At 57.2% G+C, this 26,096-nt stretch overlaps 9 protein-coding genes across 9 annotated transcripts; 6 read left to right on the top strand and 3 right to left on the bottom strand.

Moving 5' to 3' along the window:
* Positions 1-329: 329 nt before the first annotated feature.
* Positions 330-2,679, top strand: COL26b_000805 (uncharacterized protein; the record flags this gene model as incomplete). The annotated part of the gene is made up of 3 exons (XM_053173770.1): positions 330-956; positions 999-1,529; positions 1,573-2,679. The coding sequence occupies 3 exons, from the start codon at positions 330-332 to the stop codon at positions 2,677-2,679; spliced, it is 2,265 nt and encodes a 754-aa protein (XP_053042327.1).
* A 548-nt stretch (positions 2,680-3,227) lies between these two features.
* On the top strand, positions 3,228-4,911 carry COL26b_000804 (uncharacterized protein; the record flags this gene model as incomplete). The annotated part of the gene is made up of 2 exons (XM_053173769.1): positions 3,228-3,513; positions 4,001-4,911. 2 exons carry the CDS (start codon positions 3,228-3,230, stop codon positions 4,909-4,911), a joined length of 1,197 nt encoding a protein of 398 aa, XP_053042326.1.
* Positions 4,912-7,336: 2,425 nt separating this feature from the next.
* Positions 7,337-8,782, top strand: COL26b_000803 (uncharacterized protein; the record flags this gene model as incomplete). The annotated part of the gene is made up of 1 exon (XM_053173768.1): positions 7,337-8,782. The coding sequence occupies one exon, from the start codon at positions 7,337-7,339 to the stop codon at positions 8,780-8,782; it is 1,446 nt and encodes a 481-aa protein (XP_053042325.1).
* Positions 8,783-9,549: 767 nt separating this feature from the next.
* Positions 9,550-10,806, top strand: COL26b_000802 (uncharacterized protein; the record flags this gene model as incomplete). Its single annotated transcript, XM_053173767.1, has 1 exon — positions 9,550-10,806. One exon carries the CDS (start codon positions 9,550-9,552, stop codon positions 10,804-10,806), a length of 1,257 nt encoding a protein of 418 aa, XP_053042324.1.
* A 910-nt stretch (positions 10,807-11,716) lies between these two features.
* COL26b_000801 (uncharacterized protein) lies at positions 11,717-13,309 on the top strand (the record flags this gene model as incomplete). The annotated part of the gene is made up of 3 exons (XM_053173766.1): positions 11,717-12,659; positions 12,760-13,024; positions 13,102-13,309. 3 exons carry the CDS (start codon positions 11,717-11,719, stop codon positions 13,307-13,309), a joined length of 1,416 nt encoding a protein of 471 aa, XP_053042323.1.
* Positions 13,310-14,825: 1,516 nt separating this feature from the next.
* NIT6 (Nitrite reductase [NAD(P)H]) lies at positions 14,826-18,236 on the bottom strand (the record flags this gene model as incomplete). The annotated part of the gene is made up of 3 exons (XM_053173765.1): positions 14,826-17,936; positions 17,982-18,132; positions 18,178-18,236. The coding sequence occupies 3 exons, from the start codon at positions 18,234-18,236 to the stop codon at positions 14,826-14,828; spliced, it is 3,321 nt and encodes a 1,106-aa protein (XP_053042322.1).
* Positions 18,237-19,042: 806 nt separating this feature from the next.
* COL26b_000799 (uncharacterized protein) lies at positions 19,043-19,906 on the bottom strand (the record flags this gene model as incomplete). Its single annotated transcript, XM_053173764.1, has 1 exon — positions 19,043-19,906. The coding sequence occupies one exon, from the start codon at positions 19,904-19,906 to the stop codon at positions 19,043-19,045; it is 864 nt and encodes a 287-aa protein (XP_053042321.1).
* An 885-nt stretch (positions 19,907-20,791) lies between these two features.
* RIB3 (3,4-dihydroxy 2-butanone 4-phosphate synthase) lies at positions 20,792-21,549 on the top strand (the record flags this gene model as incomplete). The annotated part of the gene is made up of 2 exons (XM_053173763.1): positions 20,792-20,855; positions 20,915-21,549. 2 exons carry the CDS (start codon positions 20,792-20,794, stop codon positions 21,547-21,549), a joined length of 699 nt encoding a protein of 232 aa, XP_053042320.1.
* A 389-nt stretch (positions 21,550-21,938) lies between these two features.
* Positions 21,939-23,319, bottom strand: COL26b_000797 (uncharacterized protein; the record flags this gene model as incomplete). The annotated part of the gene is made up of 3 exons (XM_053173762.1): positions 21,939-22,185; positions 22,233-22,455; positions 22,500-23,319. 3 exons carry the CDS (start codon positions 23,317-23,319, stop codon positions 21,939-21,941), a joined length of 1,290 nt encoding a protein of 429 aa, XP_053042319.1.
* Between the last annotated feature and the right edge of the window lie 2,777 nt (positions 23,320-26,096).

Genomic DNA, 26,096 nt, shown 5'->3' with positions numbered 1-26,096 from the left:
CCGGCCACCATGTGACGCAAGATTGCATCTGCGCAAGGGAGTGTCCATCTCTTGTCGTGTTGACATGACCGCCCCTACCTGCTTTTATTGACCTCGCTTGCCGTTGGGGCTGCTCAACGTTGCGCCCATCAGGGCATGGGCAAATCACGGCGAGAGATGTGTCGGCATACCTTCCCCTTCCCGCGTCACCGGCATCCAGGGCCAGGAACAGCTGGCCGTAGCTGTCGAGGGGGCTACGATGCTTGATGGCCGAGGTGTGCGGTCATAAAGGGCGACGGCTGCCCTGGCGTCCCCTATCGTAACTCGAGGGGCACACCGCATCGCCCGCCATGCCTCGATACTCTCGTTCCGGCCTTGAGCTGCCCCGGCGCTCGTTCTTCGCCGTCTTTGCACTCGTGTCTTTTGTGCTCCTAGCCACTGTCGCTTTCACCAAGCTCGGCGCTCAACAGGGCCCCGCGCTGAACATCCGCCGCGATGATACGTGGAAGTCGCACCTCAAGGCCAAGACGCGCGCCGCGGCGGGTGACAAGTACCTGATCGGCGCCGGCAAGGCTGACATCACGGGGCCCGTCGTCGAGATTGGGTTTGCCGGGTATGCTGACCTGGACCAGGTTGGGACTGGTCTCAGGCAGAGAATCTACAGCCGCGCCTTCATTGTCGGCGATGTGAGCAAGCCGAACGATCGGTTTGTGTATCTCGTGCTGGACACTCAGAGCGGTGACACCGCCGTGCGCAATGGCATCTTGGAGGGCGTCAAGGCTCTCGGGTCCGGCTATTCCATGTACACCAAGGACAACATTGCCGTCACGGGCACCCACAGCCACGCCGGCCCGGGAGCGTGGTTCAACTACCTGCTGCCGCAAGTCACCAGCCTGGGGTTCGACAAGCAGAGCTACCAGGCCATCGTTGACGGCGCGGTGTTGTCGATCAAGAAGGCGCACGAGTCGCTTGCCGAGGTATGTCGTTCACTGCTTCTCGAGACCTGACTGACGATCCAGGGCTACCTCGACGTTGGGACCACCGAGGTGACTGATGGCGCAATCAACCGCAGTCTCTGGGCGTACCTGGCCAACCCCGAAGAGGAGAGGGCCAAGTACAGCGCCAGCACCGACACTACCCTCACGCTTCTCCGCTTCCAGCGTGCCTCTGACGGCAAGAACATTGGTGTTCTCACGTGGTATCCTGTGCATGGCACTTCCATTCTTCAGAATAGCACCCACGTGGCTGGCGACAACAAGGGCGTCGCCGCGTATCTCCTCGAGAAGGATCTCGCGGGCGACTCGAGCACGGCTGATGGCTTCGTCGCTGGCTTCAGCCAAGCCAACGTCGGCGACACCACCCCCAACGTCCTCGGCGCGTGGTGCGACGACGGATCTGGCCAGCAGTGCAGTCTCGAGAACAGCACGTGCGCTGATGGCAAGAGCCAGTCATGCCACGGCAGAGGCCCGGCATTTCAGAAGCTAGACCTGGGAATTTCCAGCTGCTATGAGATTGGCAAACGGCAGTACGCCGGGGCCAAGAGCGTCTACGTAAGTTGACCCATCCTCACACCGAGCCTGGCTGACCAGACAGACCGCCCTGAGCTCTTCGTCGACCCCCGTCACCGGCACCAGCGTCAAGTCCTTCCACTTCTTCCAGGACATGTCCTACTTCAACTTCACCGCGGCAGACGGCACCAAGGGCATGACCTGCCCGGCCGCCCTCGGCTACTCCTTCGCCGCCGGCACGTCCGACGGCCCCGGCGCGTTCGACTTCACCCAGGCCGACTCGGGCACCCCTGACGCCAACCCCCTCTGGGCGGTCGTGTCCGGCCTCCTGAGGACCCCGAGCGCGGCGCAGGCCGCCTGCCAGCAGCCGAAGCCCGTCCTCCTCGACGTCGGCGAGATGAGCACCCCCTACGCCTGGAGCCCCAATATTGTCGACATCCAGATGCTCCGCGTGGGCCAGCTGGTCATCATCGTCGCGCCCGGCGAGGCCACAACCATGTCTGGTCGCCGCTGGAAGGCAGCAGTCAAGCAGGCCGCCACGTCAATCGTCGACAACGACCCGATCGTCATCCTCGGCGGCCCTGCCAACACCTACGCGCACTACATCGCGACCCCTGAAGAGTACGCCATCCAGCGCTACGAGGGCGCGTCGACCCTCTTTGGCAAAAGCACCCTCCCGGCCTACATCAACCTCACCGTCTCCAACATCGGCTTCCTTTCCCCCTCGGCCACGTCCACGCCGCCCGCCGGCCCGTCGCCCCCGGACAACCGCAGCAACTCGCTGTCCTTCATCACCGGCGTCGTCGTGGACGGCACCCCCAGCGGCCGCTCCTTCGGCTCCGTCGTCACGCAGCCGTCGGCGTCGTACTCCCGTGGCGCCGTCGTCAACGCCACCTTCCAAGCGGCCAACCCGCGGAACAACCTGCGCCTCGAGGGGACGTACGCGGCGGTGGAGCAACTGCAGAACGGTGTGTGGACGCAAGTGAGGAACGACGAGGACTGGTTTCTGGTGTACACGTGGACGCGCACCAACTGGCTGCTCGGGTACAGCGAGGTCACCATCAGCTGGGAGACGGCCGGGGACGGCGCTGCTGCGGGGACGTATCGGATCAAGTACTATGGCGATTCGAAGCCGTTGATCGGGTCCATCACGGCGTTTGAAGGGACGTCGAATAATTTTACGTTGGTCTAAGATGCCTCCTACCATGGGTGCAGGATTACAAATTTCATAGTCAATGTCTAATCTGTGTTGCCGATTTATGCCAGTCCTGTTGATAGATGTGTCGTTTGCAGTCCCTGGTAAGTTGATGGATGGCTATGGTCACAAAGAGTACAAAAGCCCTGTGCCCACGGTGACTATCCGCGACATGAACTCACTGTTGCTTCTTTGGTGCTAGGGTTCTCGCGTTTGAATGGAAGATGGGTGGGTGATTGAAACAGGCCCGCTTGCTCGCTGTAAACACCCGGAACCTGTTCTTGTTTGCACCTCGAACCCGAGCCTCCTCCCGTCGTGGGAGTTGAAAACTCTTCTACTCCTCTTGCCTTTTTCCTTCCTTCTCTCTCTCTCTCACACACACACAACACACATTTTCGATTTTTCTCGGGCCCTCCACCACTACATTTCTACCCCTCGAACTCTTCTCACCACCACATTCCTACTCCTCGCACTCTACTCCCACCTCTTCGTTTTTTATTCCTCGCACTTGTATCCCTTTTCAGCACAACGCAACAACAGACACTATGACAAGACCGAAGCGTGAACGGGAGGAAGGCAGGGGCTCCGCCGCTGGCGAATACCCTCGCGCAAAGAGACCTCGCCGCGACTCGCTGGAGGAGGCAGAAGATGACTTCGCTCGCGCCCAGGCCAGCCTGGATAGGAAGCGACGCCAGAGACAGCAGCCCACTCAGCACCAGACATCGACGATGTCAGAGGCGCATGACTTTGCGAACGTTTCTGCGGATAGACTGCACAGGTTCCAACCATACAACGAGAGACGCCACGACCCGTCGTCGCGGCCCTCTTCAGGTCCGCATCGCCGAAGCAACCAGCACCAAGCAAACAGCGATAGATCGCACAGGTTCCACCCATACAACGACCATCGCCACGACGTGGCGACTCACGACAGACTATCGTCGCGGCCTTCTTCAGGTCCGCATCACCGAAGCAACCAGCACCAAGCAACCAGCGATAGATCGCACGGGAGGCAACAACACAACGACCAGCGCCACGACGTGGCTACAACGAGCGAAAGCGGCAGGCTGTCGCCATGGCAATCCTCAGGTCCGCGCCGCCTAAGTAATCAGCCTCAAGCAGCCAGCGATAGACAGCACATGGTTCAACATCACAACGACCCGCCACGACATGGCGACTCATGACAGACTGTCGTCGCGGCTCTCTCCAAGTCTGCATCGTCCAAGCAACCAGCCTCGACCCTCGCATCAGGTACATCGAGAGAGCTACGACAGCTACGGCCCGCAGCAAACCCCGGCTCGAGACCAGACACGACGACCAGAGGATCGCGACCGCGAGATCAAGCCTGGACCAGGATCTAGACCCCAGAACCCAAACAGAGGGGTCTACCACGATTTCGCCCGGGAAGGACGTGACCGCCCTGCCCCTTCCCGTTTTGACTCGCCACCCCAGACACAAGGCAGTGATAGAGACCAGCGGCCATCATACCACTCACTGACAAGAGGTGGTGGCCATGGCAGGGGTCAATCACTTCAACGCGAGCCCGATGTTACCTCAGATCGAGGTCAATCGCACCACCCACGGCGGTTCACTGGCACGTCCTTCCAGCCCCCTCAACAGATTTGCAACAAGCCGCCTTTCCACGAAAAGGTCAAGCTCAACACGGAGGACGCAGAGAAGCTCGTTACCCATGGCGGACAGTCAATCGACCCTCATGTTGAGCTCAGGTGTGGGAACTGCGGCCACAGAGGCCATCGTCTGATCGACTGCATCTGGCCAGACCTCTCGGGCCAGATCAGTGGCTGCCCATTGTGCAACACGAAGTTGCATCATTTGGATGAATGTGCTCGAGTATCGCAGCTCTCCAAGGCCCAGTTATACAATCTCCTCATCCATAGGAGAGGCAACAGGCCAGCTATCGCCTCGAGGACCCCTTGGGTTGATCTCGTCATGGAGGCCGCGACTGCTTCCATCGGGATCAAGGACCCACAAGGGGGACCGTTTCCTTGGACCGAGGACTTTGCCAAGAGCCAGGGGCACACCTGGTGCAAGTACGAGAACCGCTCGGGTCCCTTGTGGGAGTTCTACGACTACAGGGCGGGAAAGGAGGGAAGGATGCCTCTGCCGACCGACCCCAAGACGAAGAATTTGGAAAAGGTCTTGAGCAGCGTGGAGGGATTGCGCATAACTGAGGTGCACCTTGGGTTGGGGCAGAATGCGCTCACTCTTTAGTGGAGGTTCCCGTGGCAAGTAAATATTGGGTTTGAGAGAACGTTGTTGGGTTGCTTTACATAGTCTTTAGGCACAGATTGAGCACTCGTTCTCTATATTCGTCACGGCATCCACTGCCATCGTTCTCGTGAAGTTATCTCCATGTAATTTTCGCGATGGCTGAGTCGCGGGTGCTGTTCACTGAAGAGATGTAGACGTTAAAGCAGCGACTTCCCCCATTGGACCAATCGGATACGTTCCTCACGTGCCCTATTCGGAAGGAAGCTGGCTAAGCCCGGGCATACGCCTCTTTCAACCGACACTCGTCCATCAACTTCTCTCCAACGACACTCCATCATTCCCCCCATTAACTGGTATTTGTTCCAATAACGTCCAACTTTTTTGTTACGTCTAGAAAAAGAGCACGACTACATCCAGTACACATACACAAAACATCTTTCCTCCCCAGAGCGGCATCAATAGACAAAATGCCCTCTCCACGCCTTCTCAGTACCGAGCTCGTCGAAGTGGCAGATTCAAATTCGGAGACGGATTGTGATAACATGTCCACTTCAAGCAGTGATTCTTGGCCTGGCATCTCCATGGCTGGGTCTGACGAAATAGATGGCGACGAACCCATTAAGCCCTCCAGTCCGAGGCCGGTGCCTAGGCTACGTGGCATTCTCAAGAGTTCCAGCTCAGGAGACTTACAGAAGGCTCAAACCAATGTCTCTGGCCAACAAACACAGTCTGAAGAAAGAGATCCACTCGGCAGCGGCCCGTTACGAAGGATGAACGCGCTCGAGGAAGAACAACGTCGTCGGCGGAAGCGTTATCGCCATCGTCCCTATGCAGACAGCAGACGCAAGATGTCACACAATCGTGTCGAAGGAGACTTGTCGGATACTGTCGATGAAGATGAGAACGCCGACGGTAGCAGAAACTGGGTCCATGTTACGAAGAAGCCCTGTCATGACCACCAACATCACCACAGCTATAACAATCTCGCCGCCCTCAACACGACTGGTCTCCAAACCCCGGCTAACGCCATCTCCAATGTTGGACAGCAAGTAGGCAGCCCGCGAAGTCAGCTTTATGGAAACCTTCCTTCTCTCCAACTTGACCCCAGGAGTCCGGTTGAGACCCATAACGCTTCGCATTCCCCCGCACCAGCCGGCGGTCTCAATATGTACGGCGTACATCAGCACAGAAATTACTTTCCAACGACGAATCAGTACGCTGGAGGCTTTCATGGTCAGGCCCGGTACCCTTATTCGCATCGAAGGCGCCTTGGTTATCCCATACCGCAGCAAACCCTTGGCTATCCCATACCGCAGCAACTCCTTGGTTATCCTATACCGCAGCAAGACCGGACACAGCAATCCGAACCAAGTTGGCTCGCTGGCCTCTATAACAGTCGAGACCGACTCAGGGACGAGTTCTTTTGGTTGAGATCAAGACCCCGTGACGCCAGGGACGAGAGCTTTTTGGCCATTGTGACGGCCCAGCTGCATGTGGCATCGCTTCTTCTGACACACAGCCTGCGATACTGTACGTGAGAAGTCGGCATCCACCCGCGGGTACATTGGAAGGGGAGACTGATTTGTAAGCACAGTGGTTGGCACGCGAGCTTGCGTTGGCTGGTATTGAGTATGTTTACGATCGTGCCTTGGGGGTACAGAAGTAACGAGCATGCAATACATGATATACGACGAATGTGCTCACTTCAGTGACTTCGATGGTTCCGAGTCACAATATGTCTTCCTTGTGATTCTGACCATGCTTGAATTTACCAGTGCCTCCCTTATAACCGCATGCCCGATGCCTCAGCACTCGAGGAGACCCAAGTACCTGCTTAGAAGGCCTGGACTTGAGACCAGTGGTGGGCTCATCCGATGGTAATTGTACCGAGACACGGGCAGATATTCCTTAACAACCATTGCCATTTCCTAACCGCCCGGATAGCTTTCGAAGTTCCCGAGACAGACGTCACCGGTGGCAGTGTTTGCTCAGTAAGGGGAGGAGGGAAGGAAAGACTTGAATCGAAATGGACTCATGTCCTATTCTTACATTTATGACGGCTTCTAAAAGCTGCTCGTCCAAATATCCAATGTGTCCAACTGAGAGGAGACGTCTCTAGGCTGCATCCTGCCTCTGTAAGACAGTGCTTGCCCCATGGATGCGATTGGGCCTTCTTGAAAAGTTGGACAGTGGGGAAGGAAGGAGGTGTCTGGGAGAGAAGTTGCAATAAGGAGTGCAAAGAAGGAGCGTATTTAAAAGACTGCTTTCTTTTCTCCTATAACGACGTCTTTCTTCTTCTCCTCACAACATCACATCTCTAGTTTGCCACACTTGCTTTTCGCATCTTTCTCCCATATTGCTCGTGTATTCTCTATTGCGAGTTCACTACCACCTCCCATTACCACCTCCCACGACGACCACCATCATGCCTCCCAAGAACACAAAAAAGCCTGCGGCTGCGACTAAGACCTCGGCGGCGACATCAGCTGTCACAGCAACGCGAGGTCAAAAAACCAAGAGGAAGAACGCGGACACACCCGGTTCTATTAATAAGAAGCAGAAGGCGACGAATGCTGGAGAGGCCGAGACAGATTTCGAGGAGGGCGTGGCAGATGCTGGAAGAGAGGAACCAACCGGGGATGATGGCGATGGCGGCGTCAGGTGTCTGGTGCGCCCTGACAAGGCGTGGGCGCTTGTTGAGAGGTCTCACGTCGATAAGCAGCCAGCTGCGTCGCACAAGATGTTCTTTTTGACGAATGCTTCCGTGTCTCAGCTTGAAGAAGACGAGATCGATAACATAATTCCTCCTAAAACACTGCCAGAGTCGTTATTCCCTCCGAACTGGACCCAGCAGGACGAGCAAGACTTGCAGAGGGCGTGGGATGAGGATCCCGAACGGCCCGTTTGGATGGACATTCCAGAAAAAGGGAGATTCACTAAACTCTGGAAAGTGTTTCTGCGCCTCTTTCGTAAGAGCCCTGCCGATGTCATCTCGGCCAAGTACGCGTTGCAATTTGATCCGGACAAGAAGCGTCCCAGGATGGGATGGAACAGCAAGAATGAACTGGTGGTCTCGCCGGCGTGGACTGCGCTCTTTATGAAGAGACTGATGAATTTGGCGTTCCACCCGCTGTGGCAGGGCAAGGTCGAATGCCTTATCGTCGCCATCCAGTACGCAGTAATCGTGCGCACCAACGACTGCCGGACATGGAAGCTCCTCAACCCGACTGGTGATGAGTTCTTCAACACCATGATTCGAGTTCTCAAAAAGCCCGACTGTCAGGGCATGGAGGTGTCCAAGCTTCACAAGATGGCCCGCGACGACATGCATGGTCGTGACATCCCGTGTGGCTGGTTCTCTATGTTCATGGAGAAGCTAGAGGGCAAGTATCCAAATCCACCACCGAGGCAGACAGAAGACAACGGTCCCTACAAGGTCTCGACGACTGACCTTGGGGACATTCTGGAGGCGCTGACGGACACGGATCATCTAGGACTGCCGCTCTTCAGGTACACGGGCGAGGGCTACAGTATGGAAGCGGCCAACCTTAACATGAAGGAGGACTTGCCAGCGAATGACGACATGTTGGATTATTACGAGCGCGGATTACTCGAAGAGCGCCGCTGGGTTGCCTTGCAGAAGAAGCTCGCGGACCGAGGAAGGCCCGTCGAGTCTTTGACGGGGCTTACGGTCAGTGCCGAGGCGACCGGCTCAGGCTCCACTCAGACCGATATCGACCAGCTGAATGAGAGGATTCGGGAGTTGGAAGACGATGTTTTCGAGTGGCAAAGGAAATATAAGAGGCTGCAGGGGCATAACCCGGTCCCGTCTTCGGATGCGATAGAGGACCCGAACGACAGCTACGTATAAGAGGGCGGCGGCGGCGGCGACCGCCCACCTTCTTTGTTCAGACTTACGCCCTCTTGACTGCCAGATATGGCACGGGGTTGACCATACCTACTACTCGGGAAGCCAATATGCTTTTGTAACAATACACATTCTCTGCAATTGAACCACCTGTGTGGTGCGTAACCCTTGAAAGTTGACCCTTGATTGTGACTAACCAAAGTGATCCTCTTACTGACGAATCCCTACTGTGTCCTCTTGGAAGTTGGCTAGTGGGGAAAGAGGTGGTTTGAAGAGATACCTTAGTATGATGAGTTGTGTAAGGAGAAGGAACGAAGTTGAAGGCTCCTTCCCTTTCCCAGGTGGCAACGTTCCACCTCCGTCTTTCCTCAACTTTTCTCCGCCTTCCCGCACCTGCGTTTATCATCACCCCTGCATTTTCTTCTGTAATTTTCACGACCACGACCACAACCACCGCCCCCACCGAGACCAAGATGCCGCCGGAGCGCGATTTAGTGGAAGGAACGCCGGCTTCACGGCCTCAGGCTGCGACTGCGGTTTTGGTATCTACCGCAACTGCGGTAGGAGCAGACAGAGCAGAAATGGACGGTCGACGGACTGTTGGAAGGAAGAGAGAGGGCAGCGCATCGTCATCATCAATGAGAACTGCTAAACAGCAGAAGACGAGCGCAGGGGATGGGACCTCCGCATTTCAGGCAGGTGCAGTCAGTGGTGCAGATGGTGCCCAGGACTCTGGGTTATCCTCGTATGAGAGAGTCTCTGCAGTTGCCATGGCTCCTGTGAGCGGAGATCAGGAGCGATCCTCGACGGAGGTGAGGGTGCCTGGAGACACTCAGGCCGAAGGCAGTCACGGGACAGAGATCGAGGTCTCTAGAATCCTCAAGAGGTTTGAAGACGCGCTGAAGAAGGCAGAGGAGACGCCGGAGAAGGTTATGACCCTCCAGAAGAAGCTGGACTTGGCAGAGCAAGATGCCAAGACCGCCGGCATCCGAGCCGACGAGGCGGCCAAGCGCGAGACTCGGAATCGGGCGGAACACGCCAAGCTCCTACAGGAGTCGGATGAGCAGAACAAGAAGCTGTCCAGGGAACACGAGAAGCTCCAGGCAGAGTATAAGGAAATGAGCGAGAGCAAGCACAAGCTGTTTGTAGAGAACATGACCCGCAGGATCACCAATGAGTCATTCGCCGACGCCATGAAAGAGTTCTCTATTGTTGAGGAGAAATTGAATCAGGCGACAAAGGAGAGAACGGATCTCGCCGAGAAGTTGCGCCAAGCCGAGACGGCGCGTGGAGAGGCGGACAACGAACTGGCCCGTCTGAAAGAGACGCTGACCTCGATAGAGGCTGAGCGAGATTTGGCAAAGGCCGAGTTGGACAAGGTGAGAGAAAAGCTGACATCGACGGAGGCTGCGCGGGACTCGGTAACGACCGAGCTAGAGGGGTTGAGATCAACAGTAGCCTCAATAGAGGTTATGCGAAATTCAGCAATAGCTGAGGTGGACCAGCGCAGGGAGGAGCTGTCTAGTTCGCAGAAAGATGTGAGCAAAGAAAGGCTCGAAGTGCAGGGCCTCACCACTGTGCTGAAAGGTCTCAAGACGGCTGTCGAGGCGATAAAAGCACGGCCAAATAGCACTGGAAGCGCGGAGTCTGACTGGCAAAAGGCCGTGGAACTGCTGGCATCACGACTGAACGCGTTCAATATCTTCGACGACGGTCGCCATCTCACACATTCGTCAGTCATCCACGAAGTTGGAATGGCAATCGTGCGGGACGCGGAATTCGATAAGCTAAGGAGGTTCGTCGCGACTATGGAGGTCAACGCGACCTATTGTTTTTGGCAGGTGGTAGAGGCTGAGGAGGGAGACGAGATCATCAGACTGGAAAGCTCCAAGGCAACGTGCCCCTTGCACACGATGGAGAAACGCCTCAGCAAGAGTGACAAATGTCTCAGATTCAAACGTATAGTTCGCAATGGCGACAGACAGCTCATCGTGGGAAGAAAGACGAAGCAGACCACAGCTGTGTAGGTGGTATTAATGTTACAATAGATAGATATTCACGAGGGAAGGGTCCAGTTTGCATTGATCATCAAGAGTCTGAGAATCTCATGTTGCTTGTTAAGTAAATTACGAACGCCACTCAGTCCACGAGGGATTCCGCGTGTTACCAACGCTATCCTCCACGTCTCCTCACTCAATTGGGGTTTCAAGTCCGTTCGTCAATGTCTATGGTCGAAGCATGCCCGCTTCCCTGACGCTCTCGCAAATCCGCTAGTAAATCAATATCTTCATCTCCCTCAGCCTCAGACCCCATGGATTCAAATACTCTCAAGACAGATTAGGTGCTCCCTCCCTCCCAAATTTTTTTTCCATCATCCCTCCTTCCACTGCCCGGTGAAATATGTTCAGCGTTCATAGTTAGTTTCCACTTACATAATGAAGACACACCATGTATCACAGTGAAGGTTTTATACAAATGGTGAAAAGTTGGTTCTGCTCTGTTGGGCCACAATATTGTCATTTATACCCCTTGGATGTGGGCATTCTGGCATATGCCGGAGGCGGGCCGCGCCTGAAAAAGGGGGCCATTGGAGCGCCGGCTTACTTCATCTGAAAGCCGCAAACTGGTGATATCAAAGGAATAATAGCAACAGCAATATTTGGAGACTCTGTGAAAATTCAGGAGAGGAAGTAGGGGTAGCATGGAGGGCTCCTGCCTTGAGAGAGTCAGGACTTTCACCGCGGGACCCACCGGCCGAGGAGAACTGTGAATCCCATTGTTTACCTACCTCGTCGATTGATTGATGCCTGTTGCTGCCTTGCTTTTCTTTAGTCTAGTTAGAAAGTCCCTCGGCTGCGAAATCTTTTCCTCTTCAACTTTCCCAACACCAACGGACAGTATCAGGACACTGATAGCAGGCAGCAGTACGACCTGAACATGGTTTCCCGGCATCGTGTCGACCGCGACGAGCTTGCCGCCCATATCGAAGCGAACAACCGAGCGGCAAACCTGCTTCGAGCCAGCTTCAATGACCCGAGCATACGCACATTCAGCAGTGGTTTCACGGGTGGGCCGTCCGCGCCTCCGCAGACAGCGCAGCCGCGGTGGCTCGACAACATGTGCTTTACCCGCTTTAGTGCCCAGAGCGACCCGCCGCCGCCGCCGCAGCAGCAGCAGCAGACGACGGGATATCGCGCAGCCCCCCGCAGAGAGAGTGTGTCGGCTCCTCGGCATGACTTCCACGACCGGGACTGCGGTGACCGGCCGCGCCGTGATGCGCTCCCTGACGTGTGGTATGATGACTTTTGGCATGACCCAAGCAGCGCACATCGACACAGTGGGTTTTTGGAGACGGCGATGGAGGCTGACGGTCAACGGACTATCAGTGGAAAGAGAAAGATGACGGGGACCCCCGTTGCTGCTAACAAGAAGCAGAAGATGAGTCCAGAGAATGGAACTTCCGCGTTTCAGGCAGCTCTGGTGAGTGAAGGAGCCGATGGGGCCCTCGACTCTGAGTCCACCGCGGATGGCGCGGTGGGAACTGATGGTGGTGCCCAGGACGCTGGGTTAGATGAGGAGAATGTGCAGACGCCGGCTGAGCCGACGCCGACTTGGGGCTCGTCCAAGACGTTCTTGGAAGCCACTGTCGACGAGGCCATAGATCAGGGCAAGTACAAGGCGACCCTCGACAGCATCTGGCCCAAGACTAGGGAATGGGCTGCGGACGGCGACGAGATAGAGACATACGCCGACGCCGTCTCTCAGATTGCCGTCTCGAAGTGGGCAAAGTTGACCGTCAGGAAGGTCAAGCTCAAGCTCGACGCGATCCGGGAAGGCACTTACAGGGAGCTGTCCAGAAGGAATGAGAAGCAGTATTCTTGTGCGTTTACCGACTGGTGGACCACAATTCGCCTGCATCGCAGATTCAGTAAGGCTCCTGTCTCATTTGAATGATCCATAGCTAACTATCTCAACTACAGTCACGGATTCGGAGTACCGGGCTCTCCGCGACAGTGGTTTCGTCAAGGTGATCAGATGGGAGGTGAATGACATCCAGCCCTTTGACGAGCGCTTCCGCGACTACCTGCAGGAGAACGTGAGAGCAGCTGGGGGGGCGATGGGTCCCCTGCAGAATGTGGCGATGGGCCCTCTGCAGAACATGAAGACAGCCGGTGCGGTGCAGCCTGCGCCGCCCGCGCCCAAGCCTGTTCAGGACGCGCGCGTTGAGGACCAGCGCCGCAGGCTGTCGGAGCTGGCACTCCATTGCCTGCGGGATCACGTCATGCCTGGCGACATGACGAGTTACATGACGGATCTGGCAGACCACGCGAGAGCCTTCTCAACCTCAGGAACAAGGATGACATGCGACTCTCGGCCAGCGACGTCGACGCGGTCATTTCCGACCAGTGGCGTGTGTACAACGGCGACGGCAAGGTCGCAGAGAACGCCAAGGCTGCTTCGAGCTGGTACTGGAGTCGCAAGCAGGAGAAGCAGACACAGCAGAAGCAGCAGACGCAACAGAAGCAGTAGACGCAAGAGCAGCAGCAGACGCCGAATGTTGTGCATACGTCTTGGCTGCCCCCTGAGTTGGCGGCTTCGACCGTCGCGTCGGCCTTCTCGCTGCCTTCGAGGACTAGGCCACCCCACGGCTTCCCTCACGGCCGCCGTTGAGATGGCAACTGGATGAGTAGGGTGTCTGGGAGACTTCTCAGACTAGCAGATTGGCAGGAATTGTTCGAGACTTCTCGAACTAGGTGGTCAGCAGCAGGTGTCATAAACAGCAGTCAGTAGTCAATAGAAACAAGGTTCTGGTGTGAAATTGCATGTGCCTGTTCCATGGCGATGTAAAGTGGTCCATTCATTAATTGTGATAAGTGTAGTTGATGGCGCTCATCCTCTAGACATGTTGCCAAACGGTTGACTATAGATGTCGCTTAAAATCATGTGCATTTGGGCCAATGTGGGGTTTGCGTGTGCTTGATTTTGCTGGCCGGACAGTGTTCACACACATGCATGTAATCCATATATCGTCGTCTTTATCAATACTACTATTCGTACTGCTATGATCGTCGCTGATGTTATCGTCTATCGTCATCACCTCTATTATCGGCATCTCTATTGACGTCTTCTCTATGGTCGTCTTCTCTATTGTCGTCGTCTCTATTGTTGTCGTCTGCGTCGTCGTCTTTATTGCACCCCCTGTCGTTTTCTCTACTACCCTCGTTCTTATGAGGGTATTAGGTATGTTGATTGAAGTTATAGGAAACACTGTACGGCTAAAGACTCCTTTGTAAGACACCAAAGTAGCAAAGGACACCTTCCTGCTTCACAAGAAACCTGAATCTTGTACAGTGGCATGCGAATGTAGTATCCTTGCACTGTGCCTCGTCTGGAATGACTAGAATTCCAGTCGACAAGCTGCGCGCGAATAAAGCTGCCGCAGATGATGAGAAAAAGATCCAAGCCATGTCCCATATTCATTCTTAGATTCATCAGCAAAAATTGAATACACACCGTGTTTCAAGCATGATAGCCTCAAGTCGATGAGATGCAGTCGGAGAAGGTTCAACCCCTGGTCCGAAGGACCCATAATTCAATACCAACGGCCAATCGCGTGTAATGCTTTCTGCTTTCTAGCGGACGCATCCCGCTGAGCGCAGCACTCGAACTTAACATCAACCACACCAGACCTCAACACAGAGAACCACGTCAACTTACGGGTTTGACCATTCGTAACACCAACTGCTCTTCTCGCACCCCATATCTACCGCTCGCAGGACACTTCCGAGGCAGTCGTTGTATGATAGTCTTCATGGCAAGCTAGGCCTTAGTCGTTCTAAGATTTCTCTCGTCAAGAGCAATCGATTTCGTATCTTCGAATACCAGCGTTTCAATTAGCTCTTTCCTGGCAGGTAAGAATCGAGAAGCTGTAACACCCCGCATAACATTCCGTCGCTAACAGACATATCTTAGGTCAAACGCTCTATTTTTGCCGCCTGCCGCGTACGCCCAACCACTCAATATTCAACAATGCCATGTCTACCCCTCACCAATCCGGCGCACTCCCACACCCCCCACCGACAGCGAGTTGCGCCGCCTTGTGCATCTTCAACGTCCCCAGTGGCCTCACGCCAGGCTTCTTTCCACGGTGGCCCTTGAAGTTAATCTTCTTATCCAGCTGCTCAAACGGGCTGCTCCCCGCCTCGCCCTTCTTCACCATCCATTTTGCGGTCCCCAGCGCGGCGTCAAGCTCCTCGACGGGCGGCAGCTTCAAGTATATCATGCCTTCCGGACGCTCTTCCACCGGGAACGTCGCGATGCTGAGCTCTGCGTCCGTCTTGCAGTCGCCGTTGGCCAGGTCGAAGTTACGTTTGTGGTACGGACACGACACCCACGGCGCGGACCGCTTGGCATCGCCGTTGGTGCTGCATCCCGAGTCGGGCTTCTTCGCGTCGCTGCACGTGTCGGTCCCGAGGTCCTCGCCAATGAGACCGTCCGAAAGCACAAAGGCGCGCTTGTGCGGGCACATTTGCTGTGTGGCGTAGTACCTGCCGCGGATTCGCCAGATGGCCAGCTGCGTGTCTCCCCGCTTGACGGTCGCGGAGATGCCGTTGGGCGTCTCGTCGGCGCCAAAGAAGTGGCTCGCTGGAAGCATCGGCTGCCACGCCATGCTGCTCCACCTGCTGATGAGGCCCTTGAAGTCTTCCTTGGCCGAGTCCTTGGCCCAGTACACGGGACGCGGCTGGTCGCGGTCGAGCTCGACCTCCATGTTCTCGAGCGTCTCCTCGGTGTTGTTGAACTGCTTGAACTTGGCGGCGATGTGGGGATTCTTGATCGCCTCGGCCCACTCGTCGAAGAAGCTGTCGACGAGCTCCTGCATCTGAGCTTCGAGAGAGGCGCAGATGCCCAGCTTGTCCTCGAGGACGACCTCCTGCAGGTACTTGATGCCGCCTGGGAGGTTCTCCAACCAGCGGGCGGTCCGCTGGAGCTTGTCGCCGGTGCGGATATAAAACATGAGGTATCTGTCGATGATGGGGATGACCTCGGATGGAGGAACGTCTTTTGCGAGCAGCTCCGAGTGCTTCGGCTTGGCGCCACCGTTGCCGGCGACAAAGATGTTGAAGCCCTTTTCGGTGGCAATGAGACCAAAGTCCTTGTTCTGGGCTTCGGCACACTCGCGGACGCAGCCGCTGACGCCGCCCTTGATCTTGTGCGGCGCGCGGATGCTCTTGTACCGCTCCTCCAACCGGACGGCCATGCCAACACTGTCACCAATGCCGTATCGGCACCAGGTCGTCCCTACACAGCTCTTGACGGTCCTCAGCGACTTGGCGTACGCGTGGCCCGACTCCATGCCGGCCTCGACGAGCGTCTTCCAGATATCCAAGAGGTCCTGCTTCTTTGCGCCAAACATGTCGATGCGCTGCCCGCCGGTGATCTTGGTGTACAGGTTGTACTTGCTGGCCACCTGGCCGATGACGATAAGCTTGTCGGGGGTGATCTCGCCGGCAGACACACGCGGGACGACGCTGTACGTGCCGTTGCGCTGGATGTTGCCGAGGAAGCGGTCGTTGGTCTCTTGCAGGCCGTGCATCGGTGTGTCCATGACGTGGCGGTTCCACAGCGAGGAGAAGATGCTGCCGCAGGTGGGCTTGCAGACTTCGCAGCCCATGGACGCAGGGTCGTTGCCGGCCTCTCTCATGACATCTTCAAACGTCTTGAGCTTCTTGACGAGGATGATGTTGTAGAGGTCGGCGCGGGAGTAGTTGAAGTGGGCACAGAGGTGGTTCTTGACCTCGTTGCCCATGGACAGCATCGTCTTGTTGAAGATGGTGGTGACCAGCGGCATGCAGCCACCGCAGCCCGTGCCGGCTTTTGTGCAGGTCTTGACGTCGCCGAGGGTCTTGCAGGTGCCGTCTTTTACCGAGTTGACGACGTCTCCTTTCGTCACGTTGTGGCACGAGCAGATCTGGGTGTCGTCTGTTAGGTCGTCCCCGTCGTCTTCGCCCTCCTTCTTGGCGCCTAGTATCAGCTGGCTGGGCGGCATGTCGAGCTCCTTCATGTTCTTGACTAACGGCACCAGCTTGATGTAGTCTTTGGTGTCGCCAATCATGATACCGCCGAGCAGGTATTTGCCGTCTTCCGTGAAGATGTACTTTTTGTACACATTCTGGAATGGGTCACGGTATGTCAACGCCTTGACCGGGGCCGGTGGCAGGCCGTTGGTTAACGTCTCGATAGTGCTCTGCTCGTCCTTTTTCGCCTTTCTTGCCGCTTTTGGGGGCAGGGACTTCGGCCCTTGTGTGTCGGCAAAGTAGTCGCCAAAGCTCGCCACGTCGACACCGAGCAGCTTGAGTTTTGTGCTGAGGTCTGGCCTCTTGAATATCCGCGGCTGGTGCAGCTTGGCTTGTGTGAGGTTGAAGGAGAGGACGTCGGCCATCTCGACGCCGGGGCCAATCAAGCCGAACGCCATGCCCTTCCAGCTGGCGCATTCGCCGATGGCGTAGATGTCGGGAACGTTGGTGCTCATGTCGTCGTTGACAATGATGCCGCCGCCGCGATCGGCACACTTGATGCCCGCCTTGCGTGCGAGATCATCTCGTGGCCGTACACCAATAGCGAAGCAAATGGCCGAACAGTCGAGGCGTTCGCCATCCTCGAAGCGCACGCCCTTGACGTGGTTGTCCTCGGTGGTCTCAATCTCTCCAACGCGTTTGCTGAGCATGATGTCGAGGCCGAGATTCCGCACTTGGTCCACCACCATGGCACCGGCATCCTCGTCAATCTGGCGACTCAGAACCCAGCGGTTCCTCTCAATGATCTTGACTTGGTTGAAGCATTCAAGATCGACCATGGCCTTGGCAGCCTCCAGACCGAGCAGACCACCGCCGACGACTGCTCCGTCGGTGCCTTTTCTTGTGCCGGAAAAGGCGATGAGCTTGTTGAGGTCGTCGATTGTGCGGTAGACGAAAACACCCGTTGCGTCATGGCCGGGGGTGTGTTTTGGGAGAACGGCGTCTGAGCCGGTGGCCAGGACCAGGACGTCATAAGGGACGACTTCACCGTTGGAGCAAAGTATCGTCTTTGCTTGGGAGTCAATATCCGTCACTTTGGTGTTGATGTGGTATCCCAGGGAACCTTGGGGAGCGCCGCGATACTACAAACGTCAGCGCGAGCCACGAACGCAGCAACAACCACATACCCATTCTTCCGGGTTGAGGTAGAGGTTCTCAATCTTGCGGTGGTCAAAGAAGCTCGTCAACCCCACGCGGTTGTAAGCCAGGTAGGGCTCCTCCCCGATGATTGTGATGCTATACTCATTTGTCCGCGCATCCAGCTTCAGCATCTTTTCTCTGTGAAACGTCAGCCAAGGCCTCCAACACCACGCGCAGACTCACATGAAGGCCATGCCGACCATGCCCAGGCCGACGACTACGAGCCTCTTTCGTTCCGCCATCGTGAGATGCCAAACGCTACTGAGACACGAACAGAGTTGGGAGTACGAAGAGCAAACGGAGCAAAATGGAACAGATCGAAAGAGACCACACTACAGGACAGTATTATAAACAGCGCATCGTCTTGTCGCCTCACAATGAAGTCAGTTGGCACGATCCGCTGGGATCAGCATCTCCGGGAGTTGGTCCATGACGTCCCAGGAACGGCCGCACCTGATTGGGCGGCGGCGGTCTGAACGATGCATTTCCACGGTCGAAACCAGAGTTTCCGTGCCACACGGCCATGTCTGCGCATGGCGTGCAGGGACATGTGAGTGCGTTCTGGTGGAGGGTGGCACGGGTGCATTACAGGTTCGTTGTTGTATCGCATTCTAGGTCGCTCGAGGTGATAAGGTGAGCTGCCATCGGATGATAAGGTTGCTACTGACCAATCACAGACGAAGGATTGCGGCCCGCAGCGGGCGGCCCTGGCTACGCCCGCGGAGAAAGACGTCTCTGGCCTGCTAGCCGCATTTCTCTTTGCCCATGAAACTAAGGACGTGGGGAGATTCTTCTTGCTGCTGTGTCCTAGGAGAAAGGAAACTCTTCTTCACGGCAGATAAGCGGGAGCTAATCTGATTTATAGGGCGTTTGATTGGACAACGAAGCCTCCCTGGAGCCTCCAGCTGACGATGTCTGAATTCAGTCAACTCACTTGCGTCCGACTCGATCCCATCATTTCATAACGAACGCCCACTCAACCAGATGGCAATCCAGTCCCGTATTCCTCTAGGGTATCACCAGTAGTGTACAGTATCATACAGTCATCTCACGCCACCCTCCTGACGCCGAAAAAGTAGTTGCCGACCTTCTCGCTGCCCTTGACCTCCTTCCAGCCCAGACCGGGCACGTAGACGACGCCCAGGACACGCGGCATCTCCCAGCCCTTGCCCATGAACATGCCCTTGAGCTCGTGGTCGTTGATGTATTTGCGCCAATCGTGGGTGCCCTTGGGCACGATGCCCAATATATCTTCAGCGATGAGGTTCGTCGTGAACCAGCTCATCCACGTCCGCGCGATGGTGCTGCCGACGAGCCACCCGCCGGGCTTCACAAACGGCGCGCAGCGGTCCAAAAACTCCTCCGGCGACGACACATGCTCGACGACCTCGAACACAGACACGACGTCGTACAGCTGCGCCGGCACGGGCAGCGTCTCGATCGTGGCGGACTTGTACTCCAGCCTGCCCCTCAGCGCGGGGTCCCTCCTCGCGTGCGCCTTGGCGATGGCGAGCACGCCGGGCGTCGGGTCGATGGCCGTCACGGCGGTGGTGTCGGGCAGCCGGGCGGCGCTCTCGGCGAAGATGCCGCCGCCGCATCCGACGTCGAGGAACCGGGTCGGCGTCGACGGCGCGTCGTACTGGCTGTTGAGGCAGTCGCGGATGAAGGTGTGTCGGAGCGGGTTCATCAGGTGCAGCAGCCGCGAGGAGCCGTGGGGGTCCCACCAGTCGGCGGCGAGGGCGTTGAAGTGCTCGACCTCGTCGGGAGAGACGGAGGAGAAGGTCGAGTTGAACCGGCGGGGTTGCAGCCCGGCGCGGAGGAGAGGTGACGTCGTAGCCGCGCGGGAGGCTGCGACGAGAAGCCTCGCCCGCAACGAGCGCAGCAGGGCGGCTGCTGGGCGTGACGATGCCATTGCTGGTGTTGCGGTGGTGTGTGCAGAAATGAATCAATGGCAGGTGATGACAAAGCAGGAGATCCGCTGGAAATTGTAGCTTCCCGTCGGCGCTGTTGCCGACCGTCAGTGCACCCCTGTCAACTGCATTAGATGGCAGACGTTCTGCAGGCACGGGATTTCCACCGCAAAGTCGGCGGCGGACCCTTATCCTAGATGTGCACTCCCGGCCCCAGGAACACCTCATGAACAATCAAACGGGGCCGCGCGGGTGCTTCCACCAAGGTTTGTCAGCCAGGCCATCACCTGTGTAATCGGCGGGCCCTCGGACGGTTCGCAATCCTTACGTAATTCACCGAGCCCGCTATCGGTTTGGTGCCGTTCGCATCTGAAAGAAGGCGCCACAGGGGCCCTGGAAGCTAGAAGCCCGACCGCCGACCGAGCAAACAAGAAACAACCCGCGCAGGCCGAGAATCCTCGGCGTGGTCGGCGCCCTGGTCCAGGCACATGGGAACCATGGATGACAGGCACATCATGAGTCAACCGATTGGCGACGGGTGGGCTTCTTGGGGTCCTCTCTGCTCAGCATCGGCCGATAGATTATTAAGTGCAACGACCGGCGCATCGTGAGAACACGTTGTAAAAGTGCCTTACCCGCCGGCGGTTACCGTCAATTACACCTGCAAGATTACCTATCTGCCCGCTGCCGGTTGTCGCCCCTCTCTCGCATGACGGAATCCCTAGCGCAGTGAAGAAAACGAGGACCCCTGCCCGAACCGTGTGCCCGCAACCGCAAAACACCACTAAATTTCCCTCGGAGCCGCTTTCAACTACCCCTCCAACGTCCCCCTCCTCCACGCCGCCAACCTCACCCTTCTACCGCCAACCACAGACCCAAACGCCGCGATGCCCTCCTCGACAATAGACGAGTCCAAGTTTGACTCCATCCCGGATGCCATTGAGGCCTTCCGTAAGCCGTCCCGCGCATCCCGCCTTCTGAGTGACTGCCCCGCTGACCCAAATCCCCAGGCAACGGCGAGTTCCTCGTCGTGCTCGACGACCCCTCGCGCGAGAACGAAGCCGACCTCATCATCGCCGCCGAGTGCCTCACCAGCGCCCAGATGGGCTTCATGATCCGCCACTCGTCGGGCTACGTCTGCGCGCCCCTCAGCCCCGCCATCCTCGACCGCCTCGACCTGCCGCAGATGGTCACCTCGAACGAGGACCCCCGCGGCACCGCCTACGCCGTCTCCGTCGACGCCGCCGACGAGGCCGTCACCACCGGCATCTCCGCCCACGACCGCGCCCTCACATGCAGGGTCCTCGCCGACCCCGCAGCGAAGCCCGCCGACCTGCGCCGCCCCGGCCACGTGCTGCCGCTGCGCGCGCGCGAGGGCGGCGTGCGCGAGCGGAGGGGCCACACCGAGGCCGCCGTCGACTTTTGTCGGCTGGCCGGCAAGAAGGAGGCCGCCGCCATCTGCGAGCTGGTCGACGACGGCACCGTCGTCGAGGGCCAGGCCGTGCACGAGAATCCGGGCATGATGAGGGGCGAGCAGTGCATCGACTTTGCGAGACGGTTCGGGCTCAAGGTGTGCACGATTGCGGATCTGGTGACGTACCTGGAGAAGACGCAGGGCAAGCTGGACGTCAATGGCTCGTCGTAGGGGGGTAAGGACGGGGAGGCGACATAGGAAGAACAGCAGAAAGCCGAGTCCATGACCGGCCACATATACCCATGTCGGGTTGGCAAAAGGCGCTTGGGAATTCGTCACATACACTGTTTGCGCACGTTTCGGCGCATTGGGTACTGGTTGGTATAGCATCACTGAGAGGCACACAAAAGACACCACTCTGTTACCGGCGAGCGTCGTTCAACCGTGTAAGATGTGTATTCGGCATAATCCAAATGTGCGACATGATCCCAAATGTGCTCCGTACCCGCAAAATGATGATGACCAGCCCAGTAGGTGTCCGTCTAGTAACGCCAGCCATGCACCCGTATTGCTCAAATGACCGCCTTCCCTCCCCGCCTACTGCGTCACGCCTGCCGCGCCTACTGCATCTCCTCCAGCGCGCCGTTGACGTGGTATGTGGTGTTGGCGGCGTCGGGGTTCGTGCGGTCCCACGCCCACATCTGCTTTTCCTGCTCCGAGAGCTTGCCCTCCAGCATGGCAACCACCTTTTTGCCGATGACGGGCAGGAACTTCCAGCCGTGGAACGAGCCGCCCGTGGCGAGGTAGAGGTTGTCGCAGCGGGGGTGCTCACCGATGAAGAAGTCGTGGTTGGGGGTGTACGAGTCCCTGGGCGGCATCAGCAGACGTTCACGACTGTCTCAGACACGACTTACCAGCAGAAACGGTACTCTTCAATCTCGCAGCTCTCGAGCTCCTTGCCACACAGACCAACCAGGGTCTCACGACAGAGCTTCTTGATGTCGTTCTGGTCAATGTCGTCGACCCACCGGGTCAGGTTCGCGTCGGTTGGGACGAGGATTTCCCTGTCCTTCTCAAGCGTCCAGCATCCGTCGCGGTTGAACTTGAGCAAGCCGTACTTGTACGACACCAGCTCGCCTGATAAGTCAGCCACGGCCCTCTCTTATGATGAACGTACTTACCCATCACTTCATTCACTCGGTTCTTCCAGACGGGGACGGGGCCGGCGTCGAAACGCTCCTTGAGCTCGCCGTCGATGCGTACGGTGAAGCTGATGGCGCCGGTGGCTTTGAGTCTCTCGCCAGCGTGGAGCTCCTTCCTCTCGGGGGCGCTCTTCTCGAGCAAGGTGGCAGTTCGCGCGCCGGTGCACAGCACCACCTTGCCCCTGAGCTCCTGAGTGGTGCCGTCCTGCAGCAAGACGTTGACGCCCGCGCAGTGGCCGGACTCATCAAAGGTGAGGTTCTGCACGTCCCCCACGACGAGATCGACTCTCGGGTGGCTGAAGGCTTCCCGACGGGTCGCCTCCAAGGCAAGCGCGGCATCGACGTAGCCAAAGTCAGGGTTGTACATCACCTTGTCCGAGGTCCCAAAGTCGGCGTTGGCAAAGACGGGCGTCTGCTTGCGCACCTCGTCGACCGTCATCCACCGAGACTTGGTGGGATATCCGAGCTGCTTGTACGCCTGGAGGCTCTGCTGGTTGAAGTCGTCCGGCTGGCACCGGTACATGCCCACACGGTGGAAGAACTCTTTGAAAAAGGGGTCCTCGAGCCACATGTCCATGGCAGCCCGCGCCATCTCGATGTGAACCGGGATGGCGTAGTCACTCCTGACAATCTTGGAGAGGTCGTGGGACGCCGAGGCAGGGTCCGCGTGGGGATCACGGTCAACAACGACAATGTCGTAGTCCTTGTACGTGTTGCTGTACTGGAAAGCGAGGGCCGTGGAGGCGCCAAAGACGCCGGCACCGACAACGATGATGCGCTCTCTCGTCTTGACAGCCATGATTTATAACGATGTATGAGTAGTGTGTCTTGTGTAAGTGAGAGCTGCTTGGATATCGACAAAACTTTCCCATCTCAGGGGCAAGCCACGAGCCTTTTATACAAGAAACGTCAGCACCACTCTCCTCATGGAACATCAAGACGGAAAAGACAGGCAGAGGAGAAAGAGCTCGATACGCACCGGTGTTGTACCCGTCGGCCATCGACCGCAACCTCACCCCGTTCCTCGAGAAAGGTGCTTCAAACTTCCCCCTCGAGACGCCCACCCGGCGGCAGTGCAGGAAACCCCCATCCAAGACCAGCAGACCGGCATCTCCCATCCCGGGCAGGGACAGAATTCCATGTCGTCAGCTGGATGGAATGATCTGACTTTGGCATCTTTGAACAATCCATATCCCAGCGGCCGCGGCGCAGAAAGAAACTAACGCGGCTGCGACATGAACGGGCGGGAATAAACTAGCACGCATCATCACGTATGGGCCCCAAGCCATGGCACTCGCCCCGTCATTGTTTCGGTCTTGAGAAAGAGACAAGTGAGGCAGATACCCGGTATATGATCCGGTGTCTCTCTACCTCTGGCCAGAGGTCGTCAGCCAGGCCCCCCGCGGCTCGAGATGAAGGCCTTCCGGGAGACAGATCTGCAAATCAACAGGTCCATTCTGTGTGCCTGAAAAGGTACGTTGGGCTCGTGGAAAAAGAGTTGTGACATGACGGTTGCCAGAGTGGGTGTGTAAGCTGAATGGTATGGCAAGCAAGGGGGGTTGTCGCTGTGTGGGTGTGGCTGGAAGGCACGATCTCAACCACGGCCGCCGTTCACCATGCCCATCGCCCCTCCTCTGGTCCAACGCAACTCGACAAGGAGGGAGCTCCGCGCGCGCTGATTGGGGCGCCCGAACGGTGCTCCCATTGGCGCCCCGCCTTTTTCATGTCAATAGCGTTCTTTCCTCTGAGAACAGTCAGGGCACCGCATTTCACGTCCATCCGCACCGCACCTCCCCTTCGATCTAGTGCATGGTGTCTCGTCGCTAAAACGAACCCGGTAAACGTCCCCATATCGCTAAGGCAGAATCATACCAAAATGGCCGTCCTATTTTCTGCTTTCTCTTTCTTCCAAGATTCTCTCTCCAGACGCCCCCAACGCGGCCCAGCTCAGCCCACTGAGAAAAAAAGCGTGAGGAACTTGGGTTTCCCTTCTCCCAGGACCCTGTTCACTGACACGCTAGCCAGCTTTCCCCTTCCCTCACCCGACATCACATCGCCGGGTGTCGACTCCGCCTGGGGTGCCGATATCAGCGAAACTTGCCTCGATGGGCAACCTTCAGCGATTCCCGCCCGCCCCAGTATTGTGCTCCTTATCCGGATCATGTCCACACGTGTGTGTCAGTCTCCTGGCCGTCGTTTCTTTTTCGGTTGTCCATCTTCACATTCTGATCTCGCGGCCAGAATCAGGTCCATGATGCGCCATCGACAGAATCTGCAATCCGCCATGCCTCGACATATCCAGATCGAGAACATCGCTGCTGAATCTCACGTCCTGCTTCTAGGTGTAACACGAGCGAAGCAGGAGATGTGCTCAGCCAAGAGGGGTTCAGTCGGGCTTCATGTCCGACTCCGTCGATTATGACATGGCACATGGGAAATTCGAAGCCCATCACATTTCCCGTTATTTCCCATCTCTGACCAGACCGGCTTAGCTACGTAGTACCACCTCAGCCATCCGCAAGGCCCAGGCGATTGGCCAAGCCCACGACTGGCATTTTATGCCACCCTCCAGCACCTCGTCGTCGCGTTAGCGTTGGCGCCAGAGAAGACGTACGTTTGCCCTTTTCCATCCTCCTGCCGTATATTACGCCATGGCTATCCGTCTGGCTTCGTGTATGCCCGCAGGCGAGGCCGAAGAGAAAAATCTCACGACGGCGGTACGCGACCAATCGCTTATAACAAAAGCGAATGCAGCAGACACCCTTCCAGGCGGCAGATGCGCCTCGCGTGAGCCAATTTGGGATCAGATCTTCCTTCCCACGCGGCGGTGCGTTACACATCGCCACGCCTACCTTACGCTCTGCGCAGCATGCCGTGTAAGACTGTACGAAACGGTGACAGGCATTCCCGGGGCAGTCAACCCTCTCCCACTCGACAACCAGCCCCGGGGGATGCCCCGCCTTGCGGGAAACAAACGGTGAGGAGGCTGCGCCGCAGAGGACAGGAGAAGAGCCCGTTCGGCCTGCTTCCCGTGCTCTGCTCCCCTGTGCCCTTGCCGCAAACCCGGAGCACGCCCTCCTGCTGCCATGTCGGTAAGTGAAGATCGGTCTCCTTGCATGACAGCCGAAGAGCAGCCTCGTTTTTAGCAGCCTAATTATCAGTCGATCTTGGAATTCAGGCCTGGCAGGAACCTTGGTGATGACTCTCGCGGACGAGTCAGCCCAGGCGGCTCATCTGCTCCAACACCAACAAGAACAGGAATCAGACAAGACAATAGTCTGTCCACCGGCGATGGCGTCTGCATGGGTTGGCCCATGTTTCACTGCCATCGCATAGACCTCGACGTTGCAGGCTCATGAGAGGCACGGTGATGAGCCCACGGCCACCGATTGGGCTGACTGGATCTCGGTCAATGTTGGCATTCACTCGGGGCATTTCACTCGGGGTTTGACCCATGAAGTGCTGATGAGAATTCGTGTTGGAACCAGCATACTGGTCTGATACTTTCGTCGCGCATAATAGCGCATATGACAACGGGTTGGATGCCCAACATCCAACCAACCAAACATGGTCATC

This window comes from Colletotrichum chrysophilum (assembly GCF_026319265.1).
Source record: "Colletotrichum chrysophilum strain AFK26 chromosome Unknown scaffold_3, whole genome shotgun sequence".
NCBI classification, from domain to species: Eukaryota; Fungi; Ascomycota; class Sordariomycetes; order Glomerellales; family Glomerellaceae; genus Colletotrichum; species Colletotrichum chrysophilum.
Note: the sequence above shows the minus strand (reverse complement) of the source record. Positions and strands in the feature narration are given on the sequence as shown.